Source organism: Neofelis nebulosa, chromosome 18 (genome assembly GCF_028018385.1).
Source record: "Neofelis nebulosa isolate mNeoNeb1 chromosome 18, mNeoNeb1.pri, whole genome shotgun sequence".
Taxonomy (NCBI): domain Eukaryota; kingdom Metazoa; phylum Chordata; class Mammalia; order Carnivora; family Felidae; genus Neofelis; species Neofelis nebulosa.
Genome location: NC_080799.1, coordinates 5508937 through 5528503, shown reverse-complemented (window position 1 = coordinate 5528503; position 19567 = coordinate 5508937). Strand labels below are relative to the sequence as shown.

Here is a 19567-nt window from a genome sequence, read left to right as displayed (position 1 = left end):
CAGGTGCCCCCAAAATACCTCTTTTTAAAGTAACACAATTTGCTACTTATAAAAATAACCAAAGAACTTCTGTTAGAAACTATCCGTAACTTCACCTCCAGGATGACTGCTGTTAGCACTTCAGTAGATCTCCTTGAGAAAAATATAGGCAAATCTGTTTTTTCAATTCTTTGGTTTTATTTTATTTTATTTTTTTTGAGAGAGAGCATGAGCAGGGGAGGGGCAGAGAGAGAAGGGTGGAGAGAGAATCCCAAGCAGATTCTGCCCTGTTAGTGCAGAGCCCTATGAGGGGCTTGAACTCACAGACTGTGAGATCATGGCCTAAGCCATGATCGAGACTCAGATGCTCAACTGGCTGAACCACCCAGGCACCCCGACTAGATATTTTACCCTCCCTCCCCAGCACCCTCACACAGTAGGATCAGAATACTTTCTCGGACCAGGCATTTATGAGTGCCAGACGAGCCCCGTGCTGCTGCCTGGGCTGGTGTGCTACAGGAAGGCTGCCAGCCCAGCTCTCTAAGCTCCCAGACCGTGGGGTGGACTGTGGGGCCTTGGGAGATGAAGGAGAGGGGGAGACACAGAGCGAAGGACTCGGAGTCCTTCAGATTGAGAAATGGTTCTGACACCTCAGCTGGCCGTGCATCAGTGTGTCCTGCCCCTCCCCCATCAGAACGCTCCGTATGACAGGTCCCACTGTCCCCTCTACGCTCTTCCCGAGGTACTGGCAGGTAACGATGATCGCTGCTTCGGTTTTGTGGTCTGGAGGGTAATGGAGAACACCAGTTCATAAAGGTCACAAGAAAATACTAACTGGTTTTTAAAAATCAGCAACGGCCACAAAGTCAGAGGGCCTCCCTGAACAAGACACTGCCCGCCACGACTTCAGGGGCACCCTCCCCCATCACCCTCTTCAGGATACTCAGTTTTCCTTATCTGTAAGACCACAGAGTCGTCTTCTCTTGGAATAAAGAGGGTAATGACCCCAAAATATGTACACAGTGCTTCCCAGTTGCACAGTGAGATTAAATGATTGATATTCCATTTCTGTCACTGACGTTTTGAAGTCCTATTTCAAGATCCTATGCAAACTGCCAAAGAAAAAACCCCACACCTCCAACGGCGGACACCCTCACGTGCTCCTCTGCTGACCCCGTTCTGTTAGACGAGCGACTGCGTTTCGTCACTGGCAAGTCAGATCAGGAGTTCCGCGAACATAACTGAAACCTGCGGGCCTGCTGCGGGGAGGCATACGAGAACTGGTTCTGCTCCCCAGAAGTGATCTCAGGAGCCCTGGAAGCTCCTGAAATTGGAACCGGCCGCCTCGGCTCGGTGGCCTCTTGCAAGAGCAGCAGGAGGCACAGGATCTAATCCTCCGGTGTCAGGGCATGGGCAGGGCTGATCAGTGACTCATAACAGTTAGAGGATTGGACAGAAATGTCCAGGACTGGGTCATGCAGGCAGTGGCTACCATTTTGGACAATCAGGTATAGATCATACAAAAATAGAACAGTGTTCCATTTAAAAGCCTGATCTAGAAACATGATGGCGGAGAAGCATGTAGCATGACTCAGGCCTGCCTGGTACACGGTCCTGGGATTTTGTATCTCAAAAGTTTTTATGCCCAGCCAGGCTGATAATTTATTTTTCCTAAACTAAAATTTTTAAACCAGCTGATGATGTTGGGGAAAGGTATGTTCTGTCTCAGCCAGATGCTGGGATCCATGGCAGCTGGCAAAGCATCTTAATACTTTTATACTTAATTTTTATGTACAACTGTTATTGTCAGTTACATGTAGTCTTAAAACACCAGGATTCTTAGGCTTAATTAAGTATACTAAACACCCAATCCTGGGAGCTGCCTACCATACAATGTTCCTGGGCCCACCAGCCCCACAGTTCTGTAGCTACCCTGTGATGTTCTGAGACACCGACTTCTCCCTGGAGGGCTTGGGGGAGTGGTCCTTGGGACTGAAGCTGGAGGGTCTGATGGCCACGTTCTGTTGTTGCCCAGGGCTGTTAAATAATCAGAGAACCAGGCTTGAAAGAGCTGTTGAAAACTAAGTTCTCCTCCACACACATTTGCTTCTCAAACTCAGCATTCACTGCCCTGTGTAAGCCACAAGTGTGTGTGAGGGAGGGCCCGGAGTGTGGCCTTTTTGGTTTGTTTTTTGGTTTTTTTGCATCTCCTCTCCACAGGGAACACCTTGGTTCCCCAGGGTAGTTGACTCTTCCCTGTCTGGCCTTCAGTGTCCCCATTTAAGAATAAAGGGGTTGAACTAGTTCAGAGGTTGTGATTTGTGAGATCAGTCTAGCCCACGTTGAGGATTGGCATTAGCTGTTAACATCTAAAACAAGCATCAGGATGGGACGCCTGGGTGGCTCAGTCATTTGTGCGACTTCGGCTCAGGTCATGATTTCATGGCTCAGGAGTTTGAGCCCCGCGTCTGACTCTATGCTGCCAGCTCAGAGCCTGGAGCCTGCTTCAGATTCTGTGTCTCCCTCTCTCTCTACCCCTCCTCTGCTCATGCGCTGTCTCTCTCTCAAAAATAAACAGACATCAGAAATTAAAACAAGCATCAGGGCTGCCCATGTTGCAGGTAAGAGCTGACTTCCAGCAGCTTCAGACAGGAAGGAACTATCTGATGGAAGCAGCAGCCCAGAGAGGGTTGGTATAGCAAGGCCTCCCTCAGGCCTCTCTCATCAGTCACCCTGTCTTCTGGGGACATGAGCTCCGTATCACCAGTGGGCAGAGAGCAGAGGTCACCCCCCTCAGCGTTCTCACTGGGCCACAGAAGTCCCTGTCTCGTCTGAGTGTCTGCCTACCGCCAGGAGGACGACTGTATGGGGTGGTCTTATGCTGACCTGGACCACCCATAAGCTGGGACCAAGTAGTTGCCTTCAGGTACGTGGACATGTGGTGGACACCCAAGCAGAAGCCTGGCTAGTGGGAAGGGGAAGATGGATGGACACCACGTGGCAGCAAGTGCCCACTCAAGGTGGACTTGGCGTGTTGTTTTCTGGGGGAATCACAAGATGTGCCCTACTCTGCCTTGTTCCTGCTGGGTCAAAATAAGCTGGTTATGGGTTATCTTGCTGACCAGGCCCAAGGCCTTCACTGCCCTTACTGTCTCACGGATAACCTTTTCCGCGCTCATAATGACATGCCTAGCCCCTAGGGGTGCCTGGTTTTGTCACTTGATCACCTCCTGTCGTGTTGAGTACACTCCAGACCAGCACCATGCTGCTTGCTGGAAGGGGACACAGAACATGCAACCGGCTGTGCCTCTGAGGCCATAGGGGCCGGCCTTTGTGAAGTCTGTAGAAAAGTGCGGGATACGTACTGCTGACTCAGAGCGAGGCCCACACTGTAGGAGTTTTTCTGCCGGGGGCTGCGGGACCCTGGGGAGCTCAGCTCCACAGACCTGCTCTAGCATGTGCTGTGTGCCCTGCACCGTGCGTGTGGAGAAGGTGGCTCCCGGCCTGCAGCCTGTGCAGAGGGGCCCTGGGGCAGCAGGAGGCGTATCAAGACCAGTCCGGTCCAGGGACGCAGGACCAAGAAAGGCCTCCAGAGACTTTGCTGTTTGGAAGAGGGAAAGACAGACTGGGGAACGCAGAGACCAGGAGACCCGAACCCCATGACTCAGCCTCAGGGAGGCTGTGGAGGGACAGGTTCAGTTGGAGCTTTTGGAGGCAGCAGGCAGGATGGACAGACGGGCTTGGGGCACTGGCCAGCGCAAGGGACGGGGTCGTGTGGTCAGCTTGGAGGGAAGGTTCCGCAGATGCTTCTGAGCACAACATGAGCCTTCCTAACAGACTGAATGAGGGCAGTGCCACACGGCCTGGGGGTGCCCTTCACTGGCAGGAAAGGGAACGCAGGAGTGGGCTTAGTGGAAGTATGTTAAAGAGAGGAGAAGCCTTTCTGAAAATGTCCTGTTTTTCTAAAAGCAGACATTCAAGAATGCCATATTCAGGAAAGTGCAGGACTTTTCACAAAGCAGCTACATATAACCAGCACCAGAGCAAGACCTAGATTATCAGCCCCCCAGAAGCCCACCCCCCCCCCACACACACACACACACACGGCGCTGCCCCTTCTCAGTCCAGACGGCCCCAACTTCGGACCCCGTGACGGCGCATCTGGTCTGGCCCTCAGAGGAAGTGAACCACACAGCGGGCTGTCCTGTGGCGCTCCATCGCTGCGTGGATTCACTGGATAGAAGGCTCTTGTCCCTTCTCCTGTTGATAGATGTTGAGGCTGGCCCGTCAGGGCTGCTCTGAGTATCCCGGTGGGGTTTTGGTGCCCACGTGCACGTGTGTAGGTTGGCCAGGGTGTGTGCGGGGTACGTACCGCACCAGGACCCGGGTTTGCCCAGCACTAAATAGCTTTGGGCTGTCCCAGGTTACTCTCACCTTCCTTCCTCACAACGGAGTCATCACTTGTCACTTTAGGGTCGAGTGTGCTGCATCTCTGCAGCCATTTTTGTTTCTCTCAAATGTCTGGACCGAGTACTCGAATGGCACAGCCTGTGAACATGTGCCTAAACTCGTTTTAAAGTTCAGTTGGGTCAGGGGCGCCCGGCTGGCTAATCGGTAGAGCATGTGACGCTTTATCTCACAGTTGTGAGTTCAAGCCCCAAGTTGGGTGTAGAGAGTACTTAAATAAACTTTAAAGTTCAGTTGGGTCAGTCGGGACTCAGGAGGCCCTCCCGGGAACAGGCCCCAAAGTTTTCCATCTGAGGCTGAGTCTGTCTGGCCAGTACTCCAGGGAGGGTTTTGTTTCTGGTTTCCAGTTCAGAGCGCACGGAGCTTTCCTCAGACTTGAGGACGCACACGGCACGGACAGAGCGTGCTCCCGGGAAAGGCCACAGGAAGGTGGTTTCCAGACAGTATCAAGGAGCAAGAGGGCCAAGTGTGCCTCTGCGGCCAAGCGCAAGACGGGCAGAGGCCACACCTGGCTTTGCAGGAAGTGTGCTTTCCAGGCCAGGAGGGAGGACACTGGAGGCCTCTCTGCTGCGTGAGCTGGTGCCTCTGTGCACGGGCTGTCTGCTCTAGGCGACATGCCATTGCCAACGGACTGAGCACACGTGCCATTGTAGGGCAGGCATCCTGGTGCTTTTTCAGTAAGTCATAAATTAGCCTGTAACCATCACGGAATGAGAGCACTACCCCACAAATGACTTGCTCTGAGGCCTGCTGGGGAAGCTCAGCATGCCTAGTAGGAAGAAATCATTTTGCAGCCATTTAAAACCCTATTAGGACATGCTGAGCAGGGCAGCCGCTGTGTGCATCTGTGATGAAAAGTAGACACAGGGGCGCCTGGGGGGCTCAGTCAGTTGAGCATCCGACTCTTGATTTTGGCTCAGGTCACGGTCCCAGGGCTGTGGGATGGAGCCCTGTGTTGGGGCTCAGGGTTTGGAGTCTGCTTGGGATTCTCTTTCCCCTCTGTCCCTCTCCCCCCACTCACTCTCCTCTCTCTCTCCTCTCTCTCTCTCTAAAATAAATTACAAAAGAAAAGGTAGACACTGAATTGGGGCACAAGGCTGACTGGGGTTGCCTTCAGGTGCTTGGGGCTCCCCATCAGAATGACCTTGCTTACCTGCTGGTCTCAAGGTTCAAAGCACACTCGGAGGTCTTCAGGCACAGAGACAGCAGGCACAGGTCTGAAGTAGCCCCAGTGCCCACAGCCTCTCTTGTACTTCGAGAATCTGTGTCCACAACCCAAGAGGAGCCATGCAGAAAGAGCCCTGACCTGGGCTTTGGCCTCCAACTATGGCCTTCGACCCTAGGCTGGCAACCAGAAGTGAGAAGAGCTATCTATCCTTCAGTGTTCAGAGGCCCATATGCCCTGAGGCCACTGGGAATCCTGGGAGCTTCCAGGAGTCTGGTCTGGTCTGGTCTGGTGGCCTGTGGCTCAGACGGCATTACACTGCTCTCTCCTGGGCAGCCATCTGAGAATTAGCCCCACAAGCTCAGGCCAGTGATTTTTTTTCAACAGCCAGAGCAGATTTAAAGCAAATTCTGAAAGCCTTCTAGCTTTATAAAACGAAGGACAGAAGGCACACACACACCCCTGGTCCCTGGCCACACTGGGAGACCCCCCCTCCCCCAAGTCCCCAGGCTCTGGTAGTTCCTGAAGGCAAGGGCAGTGTTGTCCCTCTGTCGTCCCATCTTCTGGAACTTCCCACCAGATCTCTGGCTAGCCCTTGGCACATCTGTGGGCACCAAAACCCAACAAGGTTTTATTTTTGCTTCCTGTTTGTAACGGCCTCATTCAGGACTGGGCTCCCAAAACACCAGCTGTAGGCACTACGGCTGGGCAGCTTAAGGGCCATGGTCTTCCAAGGCCTGAGACATGCCAGCACTTGTGAGGGCCCCTCACCGTCTTCGGTTTTCTGTTCTTACCCTTATCCCTTAGGTGACTTTAGACAGACGTTGAGATGGCCTCAGGTGGGCTTACACGCATCAGCCGTAAATTGCTCCTTGCACTTTAGATATCTTTACCTTTAAGGTCTTATTGAAAATGTCCCGGTTTCGTGACCCTTCCATAAACTTCATCTTTATCTTCCTCACAGAACGACGCAAATGGGACAGCAAAGCCTCCTTTTCTCAGGTACGTTGAACTGTGTTCCTGGGGGTCTTGGTAGGTGCACAGCCCGGGGCAGGGGGTGGGGGGGGGGTGTCCCGGCCGAGGCTCCTTAGGCCTATGGGGTCCAAGGAGAAGGCGGCCGCCTTGTTCTCACAGCACAGGAAGCCTGCCCGGCCTCTGCCTGGGTCCCCAAGGGATGCCTCCCGGCCATGTTGCATTTGGCACCTTGATCCAGACCACGTCCTTATGGCTCTCTCACGTAACCCCTCCCACACAGGGCCACAGAAGGGTGGGCTCTCCCATTACAGCATCTACAGCCCTGGAGAGTTCTGTGACGGGTGGGCATGGGTGCACAGAGAGGACTGCCACCGTGAAACGTCTGTGTCTAGAAAACGTCCAGAGTTTTATACAGAAGCCTTCTAACTTCACAGAGCAAGGACGGTAGTTCACAGCTCCTCTAAAACCCAATTCCCATCCTGTAGTATGTCTGCAGACGTGGTTTTTCCTCTCCCCCTGCAGCGGAGAAAACCCCTTCGCGACGGTGAAACTCCGGCCGACGGTGACAAACGATCGCTCTGCACCGATCATTCGATGAAGAGCAGGCCGGGAGCTCCGGTCCCTCCGACGTTAAGTTCTCACTTGCAAAATGATGTGTTGTTTGGTGTGCGCTTAACTGTTGCAAAGCTTCGCCAAAGGGTGCCTGATTATAAATGTATTCCACTTGAGCAAATCGACGCATTTTCTCAATTTAACATAGTTGGGTTGATACGTTTGTCTTTAATAATAGTCTAGTGACCAACTCAAATCAGTGAAAATATTTTCTTCCCATTCTGTCAGAAGACCATAAATTTGGTTCCAATCCTTACTGTATCATTTTTTTTTTAATATTCTGTGATTATTTTTTAATAGAATGAGGGATAGTCTGCTTTCGTGACCAGCTCTCTGCATGAAATGAGCACAGTTTTATTTTAAAAAGCATGTGCTCTTATCTAGCGTTATAACATTATCTAAAGGAAAGGCTGGTTGTGTAAAGTTGCATCTTAGCATGCAAATCATAATTTTAAGCAATATAAATTATGAATAGTCTATAAAATTTGATTTTTTAACTTAAAAATTCTTAATTTTTGTTTAACCAAATGTAGAGCTACCTAGATGGAGAAATCCCCAAGTTCCCCTTGATTTAGACATCGCTACAGAGCACGGAGGTGTTCTGCCTGTCCCTGTCACGGCCACGTTTAGTACTTGCATAACCCTAGAGCCACGGACTTTGGTAGTTCGGAGTCACCGACTGGATTCACCAATGAAAACACACCAGGCTGTGCTGCAGGTGATGGGCGTCACTCATGCATGTAAGGACCCTGCGTGTGCAGACCCAGGGCGTTCTCGCTAAGCCGGCTGACCAGAGCTGCCTCCATCGCTGGTGTACTCTGAAACCCCCTGGGGTCCAAGTTTCTCCATTTCTGAGTCGGGTACGGACACACCTACGCACGCCCCGAAACAGCGCGTACAAAGCCATATGCCCGAGTCTCAGCGGCTGGGATGGGAAGTTCTGCATTTCACCCGAGACCTGCCCCGTGCCCTCAGAACCCGGGGTGTCCCGTGCCAAGGGACCTCGGAGCGAGTGGCCGAGTTGATCTCTGGCTGCCAGGGATCGGGCCCTGTTTGGGAGGAGTGCAGAATCAGGACTCACACCCAGGCCATTCACTGTGTGTGGGCGAAGAGGGCCCTGTTTTTTTATCACAGCCCCTTTGGTCTCGCCGTAACTATCAACGTTTTTCTAGACACTTGAAACTAGTCCCGGGCAAACGCAGGTAAACCAGTGTGTGTGCATGCCACTTCTCGTTCTTGGTCCTGTCCCGGCCGCGTTGGCAAACCAGACGAGGTCCCCAGGAGCTGAGGAGTCAGACCCATGTGAGGGCTCTCCAGGGGCCGAGTGGTTGGCAGGCAGTACACCTGTCTTGAGGAAAGACGCTCCAGCCAGGGAAGAAAACACGGTCCACTTTAGTTACGTGGTCCACTGCTCCTCTAAGAGGAGGGTTCACGGAAACCCGATATTTTCAACGGGGGGGGGGGGGGGGGGTTTAAGACACAGCCCCGGTGTGTTACAGGGGGTGGGGGCCCTGGTCTCCAGAGCTCCGCTCTCTGGGATCCTTTGGCTTCGTTACAGATTATTAGGTGCGGTCTGTGGGCCCACCCAGGGACCCGTTCTGCACCTCCAGGGAATGGGCCGAGCGGGCACCCACCTGCCTCACGGAGGGTGGGCGGGCTTGCCTCAGGCCCCGGGCATGGAGTAATGTCAAGGTATTATGTTTCGTTATAATAATAAAACTTCGAAAAGCACATTCTCTGGAGCTGCGAATGCCTACAGAGGACTAGATCAAGATCGGCCACGATGGACAGTGTTGAAGCCAGGCGCTGGGTATGTTATTCTAGTCTGGTCACAATTTCCAACGTCCACACAAGTTTATTTATACAAGTGGCAGTGTGCACACCAGGCAGAACCAGGTCAACAATGGTATGAATCTCATTTATTTAAAACAGTATTTCTCACCTTTCTCAAATTGAAGACTGCAAAAAATAGAAGCAGTGCTTTATTGAGTTGTCATTCACCCCCGAAGCAGTGCTGCTGCGTCCCCACGCCGTGACCCCTGCGCCCCACGAAACCGCAGCTCACGCGCACGCCGTCTATCCCGCCTCACTTTACAAAACAGTCCTGGAAGCTTAATCAAATAAAGCTACTGTACACGACATTTACATTAGAAAAAGACAGCTGGATGTAGGAAAGCCAGGTGTGTTGTTCCCTTTAAGTGAAGTTTGCTCCACAGTTGGGGCATCTTCGCTTCCTCAAGGCAAAACAGCAGATGAACCCAAACGGGAACAAGATGATGGCCAAGAAGATGCCCAGGAAGGTGAAGGAGTCCTCCAGAACCCCGACTCTGCAGAGAGAATGGGGGGGGGGGGCACGCGCGTTAGGGTCCCTGGCAGACCCCGAGGCTGGACCCAGTTCTGTACCCACCCCACACCCCGGCACAAGGGACTGAGGCCGCGAGGACCCAGGGCCCCGGGTGCCTCACGGTGACCAGATCCCACAGAAGCAGCCTTCACCCCTCCAGCAACAAACCCCCGGCCTCTTACACATGCCCATTTACCCAGGGGAAGGCTAGCTGCCACTCTCAGCCGCTACGTTACCTACAGGAATTACCACTTACAAAGACAAGAACGTTCAGTTGCCACATAACCTGCAGTGTTTTCTCCTCCGTCACAAAAGGAAGAACAAGAAGCAAATGCTAGTTTCTATAAAAATTCTTGTATCTCTGAAAACAAGACCCAAGAAAACCGTATCATTTTAGAGTTTTTCTCCCCATTGTTGAAAAGTTTTATTCTTCTATTCCTTAGAGGGAAATTCCAAAAACTTATGAAGTTTAGAATTCAGACTTGGGGGAGGGGTACAATAGATTTTAGTGAACAATTAAAATCAGCCATATTCACAACGTCTGGAAGAAGGCAGCACTTAACAGGGTGCCTGTGTGCTCAGTCGGTTAGGTGTCTGACTTTCGCTCAGGTCGTGATCTCGTGGTTCGAGCTCCGCGTCAGGCTCTGTGCTGATAGCTCGGAGCCTGGAGCCTGCTTCAGATTCTGTGTCTCCCTCTCTCTCTGCCCCTCCCCTGCTTGTGCTCTCTCAAAAATAAAATCACTTAAAAAAAATTAGAAGAAAAAAAGGCAGCATGTATCTTGAGACATTTAATCTGTTTCTTCAAAAAGTCAAGTTTACCTTCAATGCGCACAACACACAATTACCACAAGGCGCCTCCGGGCTATCACCCCAATCATGAGCCACGCGAGCACAGGTTCAGTGATCTAAAGTCACCGCTCACATTCCAGGGTCCTTTTCAAAGGCTCGCTCCCAAAGGTGGGAAGCAAGAGCCGTGTGCTCAGCTCTGCCTCTGCTCTTTAGGCTACTTCTGGAAAGTTCTGGACACAGCTGAAATTAAAATGAGAGCCGCAATAGCCAGCTCAGCCCTAATGAGAAACCCGTTACATTCCGGAGACCGAGGAAGAGCCGGTGGAAACAAACTCTCCCAGGCGGCCGGGGAGCCTCTAACCCTGTCTACCGCGATGCGAACCGAGGGCTTTTAGTGAACAGGGCCCTTCACCAGATTTCACGGGAACAAATGTGCCAAAGTGCCCAGGGCTGAGTACTGAGAAGGAATAAAGGAGGGGCTCCACGGGGGGACAGGAGCTGGGTAGTGAGCAGGAAGACTTGACCCACTCCTTCCTGGGGAGGCCCCCACTCCCGTGCCCCCTGCCCCGGGTTCGCCCCGGGTTCACCCCAGCTGCCTTGGTCTCCCTAAAGCCAGGTCTCCCATCCGTGCCTCAGCCTGTCTTCAAACACTGCTAAGGATCTCTTGTGCCCTTCCAGAATGTTCTGGAAACAGCTGCTTCTCCTTTTGCCACCTTGTGTGTGCAGAGGAAGGTTCGGCTTAATAGAAGCACCCAACAGAAGGCTTCCTCCACTCAAAATGCCAAAGCTGCTAATGCTGCTCCTTCTGAGGGCCACACTGCACCCAGCCCTACGGAGCAGGCGGGGGAATTGTGAGAAACCAGACTAAGAGGCCTGGTTTTCCACTGCTTAAAGAAAAAAATCAAACTCAATGCCCACTTCTCTTCCTGCCCACTCAGGAGAGGGTTGCCTGAAACTTCCACAATGGACAGACAGTAGGGTCAGAAGCGCTTCCCCAGGTGCTGGTCCTAACACACTAGTTCCCCTGATAAACTGCAGAAAAGCGGGGCGGGGGGGGGGGGGGGGTTCTCTGGTCAATTGGGGGAAACTCTCTCCCCATCCTGGTATCACAGCGCACAGTAGTTTAGGAATGGCTCTGAGAAGTCCTGTAGTAAAGCCATTTGTTGAACTGTTGTTTCAGCCGGCATTTCCCAAACCGATGTGTGTGCCGAACGGTCAGACTGGACACAGACAAGGCCAGATCTGGGGGAAAGTTAATCAGTAGGCCTGAATTTCTCTCAGCAGAGTTACCTTTCCTTGAGAGCACGCACCAGCAGAGGGGGGAGAGAGGATCCCAAGCAGGCTCTGCACTGTCAGCACAAGAACCTGGCACGGAGCTCGAACCCACGAACCTGGAGGTCATGACCTGAGCCGAAATCAAGAGTCAGACTTGCTTAACTGACCGAGCCGCTCAGGAGTCGCCTTTCTAAGGACTGCAAAGGCAGTCGGGTCGCTACACTGCTCTCGGGCCCTCCCATGGCTGCCCCTGCCCGTGGGAGTCCGGACGCAGCTGCGCGGGGCCCACCTTACACCTGCCCCACCGGAAAAAGCACCTAAGGCCATGCTGCCAAAGTCAGGGGTGAGGCTGTGGGCCACCAGCTGTGTCCCCACACACAGGGAGACTGGACAGGCTGCCCCAGGCAGGGAACACACCTGTTCTGTCCACAATCCCCGCCCACAACTCCTGCAACTACTGATGCTAAGCAAGCCACTAACAGAGCAGCTGGAAGCAGCCGGGCGGCCCCGTACCAGTTGGGAGTTATGGCACCACCCAGGTGCCACTGTCCTTCCTCCTGGCCTCTAAGCAACGTTCCACCTACAGCTGAAGTCCCAGGAACCACACCAGTTCACACGTTCGGTCAGAATGTCCAAGGAAACGGCAGAGGGCAGGGGCGAGCCGGGCCTCACAGCTGGGTCACCTGCACCAGCACAGAACCTTGCAGAGAAGACTGCCCTCTGGAGGAGCAGAGGGTGCCTTGCCCAGCGTCCCCTCCAGGGGCCAGTGAGGCCCGAGGACCGGGACTACCTGGCTGAGCACCCACCCAAGCTGGACACTCCATGTCATCTCGTGTCAGGATCCAACCTGTCAAGAGGCACAGCCTAGAATCCATGGTGTCTGCTCAGAGGCTCCAGGTGTCTGGCGGGAGGCTGGGGCCAAGGCCTGTCCTGTCGTCCTCAGTGCCCTCAAGTGGGTGCGTGTGGGCCCCCCCCCCCCCACCACCACCCTGCTCCGCCCCAGCTGGGTGCAGTCTCCCCGGCGGTGCAGGGGCCGGGAGCTACCCACGCTGCCTGGCAGGGCCGCCGAAGTGAACCGCCCATCCTGGGGGCTGCTTTTCCCGGATGCTCCAGGGCCTGCCCACCACCAAACACACCCGCGAAGGCTGGTCACTCTCGCCCAGGCCCTCGCTGCCCTGGAGCCCGGGGGACCGGCCCCCCTGCTCAGCCCCCGGCAGCTGCTCTGGGAACCTAAAGAGCAAAGTGAGGGTAACACGGGCTGACCCGGCCCACCTCCGTTTCCCAGACACGAGTAACACCAGCCTGCGGTGCTTTCCGTCCAGACCTGTCACTCACTGTCACCAGAGCACAGCCCAGCTCACACCATTCACCTTAGGGGCCATCCCTGCCAGCAAGTCTACGACCAGACCACCTCCCACAAGACAATGACCAGAACCCAACCTGGCTTTGAAGCCTGAGGGACAAAGGGACGGCCAGCAGGAGCCTCCAGCTCTCGGGCACCACACTTCCCACTGGAAAGAGTCTTACCCACAATTCCAAACAACAGAAAGCTCTGAGAAAACTTTTTTTCATAGGCTTACAGGAAACTCACCCGGCAGCCACAGGTGACCTGATGTGGCCACTGATGGTCATAATGCATTCACTTAACATGAATATTCATGTCTTGCTACAAAAATATTAATGTTTTGACCAAGAGTAATGCCCCAGACCTCAAAAACAATGCTGACATAATTTAGTTTTTAAAAATCCAGACTCTTCTGGGGGCCTGGGTGGCTCAGTTGGTTAAGACTCCAACTTCGGCTCAGGTTATGATCTCCTGGTTGGTGAGTTCGAGCCCCACATTGGGCTCTGTGCTGACAGCTCAGAGCCAGGAGCCTACTTCAGATTCTATGTCTCCCTCTCCCTCTCTCTCTCTCTCTGTCCCTCCCCTGCTCACGCTCTGTCTCTAAGAGAAATTAAAAAAATTTTGGGGCGCCTGGGTGGCGCCGTCGGTTAAGCGTCCGACTTCAGCCAGGTCACGATCTCGCGGTCCGTGAGTTGGAGCCCCGCGTCGGGCTCTGGGCTGATGGCTCGGAGCCTGGAGCCTGTTTCCGATTCTGTGTCTCCCTCTCTCTCTGCCCCTCCCCCGTTCATGCTCTGTCTCTCTCTGTCCCAAAAATAAATAAAAAACGTTGGAAAAAAAAAAAATTTTTTTTTAAATCCAGAATCTCCTGAACTGAGAAACATAATCTGATCTCTGGGCCATTCTTGATGCAGCGACACTCCAGGTTACAGAGCAGACCTATCCTCAGTTACGGTCCCCATGTGGCCACCACAGGAGGGATGGGATGCCCTGTCCTGGCCATCTCCTGCCGGCCTCTCCCAGCTTCCCACACTCTTCTCCCCAAACCCCCCCCCCGGAAAGGCCCCAATCAGTTCAGGACAAAGTTTCAACTCTTTCAAGTGGCTCAGAATCCAAACTGAGCAGGTTGCTCTCGCTGAGGATGGAAGGCCCCGCCCCCACTCTTGAGCAACAGATTGTGTGGTTGTATGTGGGTGTGGGTGTGTGTGGTTGGGTGGCCGGCGGGGGTGGGGGTTGGGGGGGGGGGGGTCAGGGAAGCTGGGGAAATAAGGAACTTGACAAATGCTGAAAATGCTTATTGGATGTCTGACTCATCCTATGGAGAGAGGGGCCGCCCGCCATCTATCCAGAGCGGGCCTGGGTGACGCGCTGGATGAGCAGGATGACAGAGGCCCTGCCTGCACGGGGGTCCTGCCTCACAAGGGACGGCAGCATGGGAGGCCCGAGCCCACGCGTCCCAGGAGGTCCCGAGGCTGGGTGCCAGATTTCCCCACCTCCCGCTTTCCTTACAGCAGCCCCGCCCAGGGCTTCCCAGTCCCCTCCTCGCCACCAGGGGACCAGGTACCACGAGCTCCAGCCGCCCCCGGTTCGTCCCCAACTACTCACTCATAGAGGCAGAACGCAGCCCGGGGGCAGTGCCCAGACCAGCCCTCACCGAAGGACTAGCCTCTGTGGGGAAAGGGAGCGGCAGACTTCTCGGGGTGGGGAGCAGATGCCCCGGCACGCGGCCACCCGGGTCATACCCGCCCGCCTGGCGCATCTGTCCAGCCCTCTGCGGTCCCAGGGCCTCCCCTGCAAACAGGCCTCACGCCTCCCCGAGCAGATCACGGGGCGGGACGAAGGGGTCTTCCATGACAACGGCCTCTGGAGGTGCCGCGGGCCACCCCGGCTCGGTCCTCGGCCCGCAGACGGGAGGCGGCCCCACGGTCCCTCGAGTGCTCCCACGGGCTGCATGGCCCGCCAAGTCCCGGCTCACCTGGGTGCTACTCCCCCTCCTCCGGGACCGAGGACCAATGAGACAGTGCCCACAGAAGCTTTCCTCTCAGGACCCCTCCACACACTCCACCACGTCCCCCCACGTCCCGTGTCATACCCTCACTGTCTGCCTGTGCCCCCACCGGCTCTACCGGGGTCACCAGTCCCCTCCACGCTGACCACCCCGGGCCACGTGCACCTTACCGCTGGCTTCAGGCAACATCTGACCCTGATCTGTTCCTGGAGCCTCTCTCGGCTTCCAAGGCCCCACTCATTCCCAGATCTCCTACCCCCTCTCTGGTTATCCCCGAAACTAAATACCCGAGGACGCCCAGCCAGTGTCAGTGGGGAACCCAGAGCAGGCCAGGCCCTGCGTCTGCTGCTTTACGCGCGCCCTGGCCTTGACCCGTGCTGCTCAGAGCACCTTCTCCACGGGCGACCCCAGCACAGCCCCTGGTGCACCCAGCCGGGCCTGGTATCCCGGACTCTCGGTGCCACCTCCCTGGGATCAGGATCCAGGCACAGCCCACACCCCCCCAGGGGAGGCCCAGCTTTGGAGAGCCCGGGGGCCCAGCTGAGCAAGACGGCACCCAGTCCCCGCGGGCAGGGCAAGAAGGAGCACGCTCATCCTCTGGGCTCACACGAAAAGCTCTCTCGCAGCCGACTAAAAAGGGAAGACAGAGTCAGGCTGCTTAAGATGATGGACAAGTGACAAGGGACACAGGCCTCTCGCGCCAAGCCTCCCTCAGAAGAAATCACAGACGTGTGACTTGGGCAAATCGCTGCCAAGCTACCAGGGAGGGAAGGGGACAGAGCCTGGCGGGCTGCACGGAAAGGGAGAAAGCACAGTCACATGACAAGTGTCCTGTCTCCCAACTCTAGACACCATGCCCAGGGGCCACCTCTCCATCCTGCCCAGAGAGGAGCGGCCTCAAGGCCACGCACCCACTCCCCAAACCACAGGAGAGCCTCCCTAGGAAGCGCCGAGACTCTCCTTCCTTCCCGCTGCCCACCTCCCTTCCCCCAGCCCCCCCACACTCCCCCGTGCTGCAGAGGCACAGAAAGGACTGCTCCCCCAGACAGGAGGGCGCTGCCGGCAGGGGGCAGGCAGGGGGCAGGGATGCTCTTGCACGAAGAACCCAAGTGCTGGAGGGGCCCTTAGCTCTGGCATCCATCCTTCTTGGGCCACAGAGGAATGTGCCAAGAGGGAGTCCGTGTGTGGTCCCAACACAGTTCCCGGACTTGCTCTCAGAGCACCCACTCCTCACTGCCTTCCGCCCAGAAGAGGGAGGACAGGGATCCCCACACAGAAAGAAAGAAGCCTGTCTCCGACACAGGAGTCCCGCACCTCAGCCTTCAGGCAGCCTGACCTTGGATCGGGATTCCGCAGGACTGGGGCTCTGGGACCCGAGGCAGCAGAAGCCACTGGCCCCCAAAATGACAGAGCTCCCACCCCAGGGAAAGTGCTCCCCATCTGGCAGCAGCCACGTGGGCCTTGCTGCTGGTTGTGCACAGGCACGAGGGCCAGGAAGGGGGCTTCAGAGAGCATCCCAAGACGCTCCCGTTTCCCAGAAGGGAAAACAGGGCCAGGATCTGAACCCAGTTCCTCCAGCAGGCTGGGCACTGGGACAGAACACTCGGACGTAGCGTGGAGGCCCGGAAATCCCAGACTGCTCTGCTCCAGACAGACCCCCCCCCCCGGCCCCCCTCTAGTTTACCGGCCTGACACCACTCCCTAAACTTGGGAGATCACTCAATTCTCCCACCCAAAAATAGGCCTTTGGAATCCTCCAGCTGGCCCAAGTGGGGACAGCACTGTGCAAGCAGCCAGGGCTCTGAGCACCCGGGACCGCCTCAAAGCCAAATACAGTGGGTTTCCCCTCACCCACCTCTACAAGCAACCCCCCGAGACACCGGGGACCAAGTCCCGATCCCTGCTCAGCCCAGCGGCACGCTGCCAGCGCCCAGGCCACACAGGCCCTCTTCCCACCCTTGGGCCCTTAAACCCCAACAGCTGTGACGCCCCCAGGTGCCCAAGAAGAGAAGGGCGGTCAGGAGAGTGCGGGTCATTGGCCCTCCACCCGCCCCCTCCGTGTCCTCCAAAGGCATATCAAAGAGGGGCCTGTTCCGAGGGGCACCTGGGTGGCTCGGCCAGTTAAGTGTTGGATTCCTGGTTTTGGCTCGGGTCGTGATCTCGTGCTTCTTGAGTCTGAGCCCCAGGTCAGCCCAGCGCTGACTCCGAGCTGATGGTGCAGAGCCTGCTCGGGAATCTCTCTCCCCGCCTCCCTGGTTCGCATGTTCAACCTTTCTCTCCAAGTAAATAAATGAACTTGAAAAACCCAGAAAACAAAGAGAGAGAGATGCCTGTTCTGAGTTTACACACGAGGCACGTGGCCAGCCCACGGCCCCAGGGCCCCCTGCCCACAGCCCTCTTTACTAAGTACTCAGTTGGCTCTGGGAGTCCCCCTCCTCCCCTCATCTCTGCGATGCCCCCCCTCCTGGACGGCACTCACCCCCCACTCGTTACTCCTGTGACTCTGAAACCTTTAACTTCCCCTTGACTCCACCCTGGGCCTTCCAGATACACCTGCGACACGAAGCCTAAGTGTAAACCAGTGTTTCTCAATTCCATCTCTGAGACTTCCAACTTCCTCCTCCCACTCAAGGGGCTGACCTGGACTCTCTCGCATCAACCAAGGGCAAGGACCAAGTCTTACCCGAGTCTGACTCCTACGGACACCTGCCAAACTCCAGAGGCTCTGGTTTGAGAATACGGAAAAATCGCTCCTGCCCCCAAAGAAGCCCGGTGTTTCTGTCCTCCTCCAGCTGACCGCCCTGCTGGGGATGAAGCAGCCCTCAAGGAGGGTGCTCCCCTGGCCTCCTGGACCTCCGGCTCCTTGAACACACTGGCCACTGGGGCTTTCCTAGCTGCCCCTTCCCAGCAAAATGAAACCTTTCACCACCTTCCAGAATCAACTGCAAAGCAAACTTACACGTCCTAGAACCAGGGACATGAGACATTAACATTTCTACATCCCACTCATTTGGGACTCGGTGGCCCCAAAAGCACTCTCCTCAGGACAGTGAACCCCTCCCCTATGACCCTTGCGACGTGTTTAGATCTAAGGACAAAAGAACCCTCTCTCCCCCACACCGCAGGTCAGTAGCTTGTCCCGAGACAAGACTAGCCCACCTCCGAACGAGTCCGCCTCTCTGAGATTCTGGGTATGTGTTCTCCGGATTGGGGGGGGAGGGGGGGGACACAGCCCCCGGCCAGTGACATACCTGCAAACCGGGCAGCCTCCAACGACAACGATGGAATTGGCAGGGTACCTGGTGACATTTCGACTGTGGATGTTGTAGACCCTGGGGTGGTGGGTGGGTATCCCTGTGGGCAGGAAGGCACGTGAGAAGGGGGCAGGGAGGAAATCTGGGAAGCGTGAGGACTACTCCTACCTTTCCCCCCGACCTCCCCCCACTTATCCTTTCCAAAATCAAGACGACAGCCGCCTTCGCCGAGAGCCCGCGACGGGCTTGACCGGGTGCTAACTTGCAGACGGCACCTGGTTAACGAAGTTAATTGGCAAGACGGCCGTGGCGCGACCCGAGAAGGGCCGGCCTGGTGCTCGCGAATCCCCAACCCCCCCCCGCCCCCGGGTAGGCAGAGGGCCGCACGGCGGGATCCCGCTGCGGGAGCCTCACCCGCCGCCCCCGTCCCCACCGGCTCGCGTTCCCGGCCCCGAGGAGGCTCCTCGGCAGCACCCGCGCGGGGACCCCCCCCCCCCACGGCCGAGCACGGCCGGGCCGCGCCCCCCCGCCGCCGCCGCCGCCGCGTCCGGAGAAAAGTTGGTTTCGGGGTTAAAGGTCGCCACAGCACGGAGCCCAAAGTTTGCTCCCGGTCCCCCCCGCCCCCGCCCGCTGGGCGCACCTGTGACGAGGTAGGGGTAGGGCGGCGGCGGGGGCGCGGCGGGGATGGCGCCGTAGCCGTGCGGGCCGCACGCGAAGTCGCCCTGGCCGGCCTCCAGGTTGTAGGCGGGCGGCCGCTCCTGCAGCAGGGGCTTGTGGTCCATGGCGGGCGGCGCCCACCGCGCCCGGCCCGGCTCCCGCCCGGACTCCCGCTCGGACTCCGGCTCCCGCGCCGGCTCGGACTCGCGCGGACGCCCGGACCCGCCGGCGGGACCCGCTCCTCGCGGGCGGCGGCGGCAGCGGCGGCGGCTGCGGGGCTGGGCCCCTCTCGGAGGCGGGCGCCGCGGGCTTCCCCTCCGCGCCTCCCCCCGGCCAGTCACAAGACCCGGGTCACGTGGCGCAGCTCCCGGCGGGGGGTGCGGCGCGGGGCGGGGCCGGCACGGCGTCTTAAAGGGGCCGCGCCCGCCCCGAGCCACCCGCTAGGCCGCCTGCCGCCTTGACCCCGCGCTCTGCCCTGCGCCGCTTGCGCGGCCCCCAGACCTCCCACCGCGAGGAGACTGCCCGCCACACAGGGGACTGGGGGGAGGTGCCGCACTTGGGTCGTAACTTTTATGGCCCGCGGACCCCGCCCCTTCCAGAGCCGGGGTCGGCCCCACCCATCTCCTAGCGGAGACCCCCGTGGTAGGCGGGAGATCCGATGGCCCGAGCCCACTCACCACGGGGAAGGGCAGGGACCCGG

At 56.7% G+C, this 19567-nt stretch overlaps 2 protein-coding genes across 4 annotated transcripts in view; one reads left to right on the top strand and one right to left on the bottom strand.

Annotated features, from left to right (window-relative positions):
- BAIAP2L1 (BAR/IMD domain containing adaptor protein 2 like 1) overlaps positions 1-7454 on the top strand; it is a 93308-nt gene extending 85854 nt beyond the window's left edge. For all 3 annotated transcript variants that reach the window (XM_058710257.1, XM_058710255.1, XM_058710256.1), the window contains 2 exons: positions 6576-6613; positions 7109-7454. In XM_058710257.1, coding sequence (XP_058566240.1) covers positions 6576-6613; positions 7109-7184 — 114 coding nt within the window. In that variant the 3' untranslated portion in view covers positions 7185-7454. The remainder of the gene's footprint in view (positions 1-6575; positions 6614-7108) is intronic.
- A 1646-nt stretch (positions 7455-9100) lies between these two features.
- BRI3 (brain protein I3) lies at positions 9101-19201 on the bottom strand. The gene is made up of 3 exons (XM_058710262.1): positions 18851-19201; positions 18208-18310; positions 9101-9525 (listed from the first exon to the last, which is right to left on the bottom strand). The coding sequence occupies exons 1-3, from the start codon at positions 18990-18992 to the stop codon at positions 9393-9395; spliced, it is 378 nt and encodes a 125-aa protein (XP_058566245.1). The 5' UTR covers positions 18993-19201; the 3' UTR covers positions 9101-9392.
- Positions 19202-19567: the final 366 nt, after the last annotated feature.

What these genes read in the sequence shown, in the direction of transcription:
- BRI3 (XM_058710262.1), bottom strand. Translation starts at nt 18,992, where the DNA reads ATGGACCACAAGCCCCTGCTGCAGGAGCGGCCGCCCGCCTACAACCTG. An exon ending in CTACCCCTACCTCGTCACAG is followed by an intron (nt 18,311 to 18,850) that starts GTGCGCCCAGCG and finishes TCCTGCCCACAG; the next exon opens with GGATACCCACCCACCACCCC. An exon ending in GGAGGCTGCCCGGTTTGCAG is followed by an intron (nt 9,526 to 18,207) that starts GTATGTCACTGG and finishes TTCTCTCTGCAG; the next exon opens with AGTCGGGGTTCTGGAGGACT.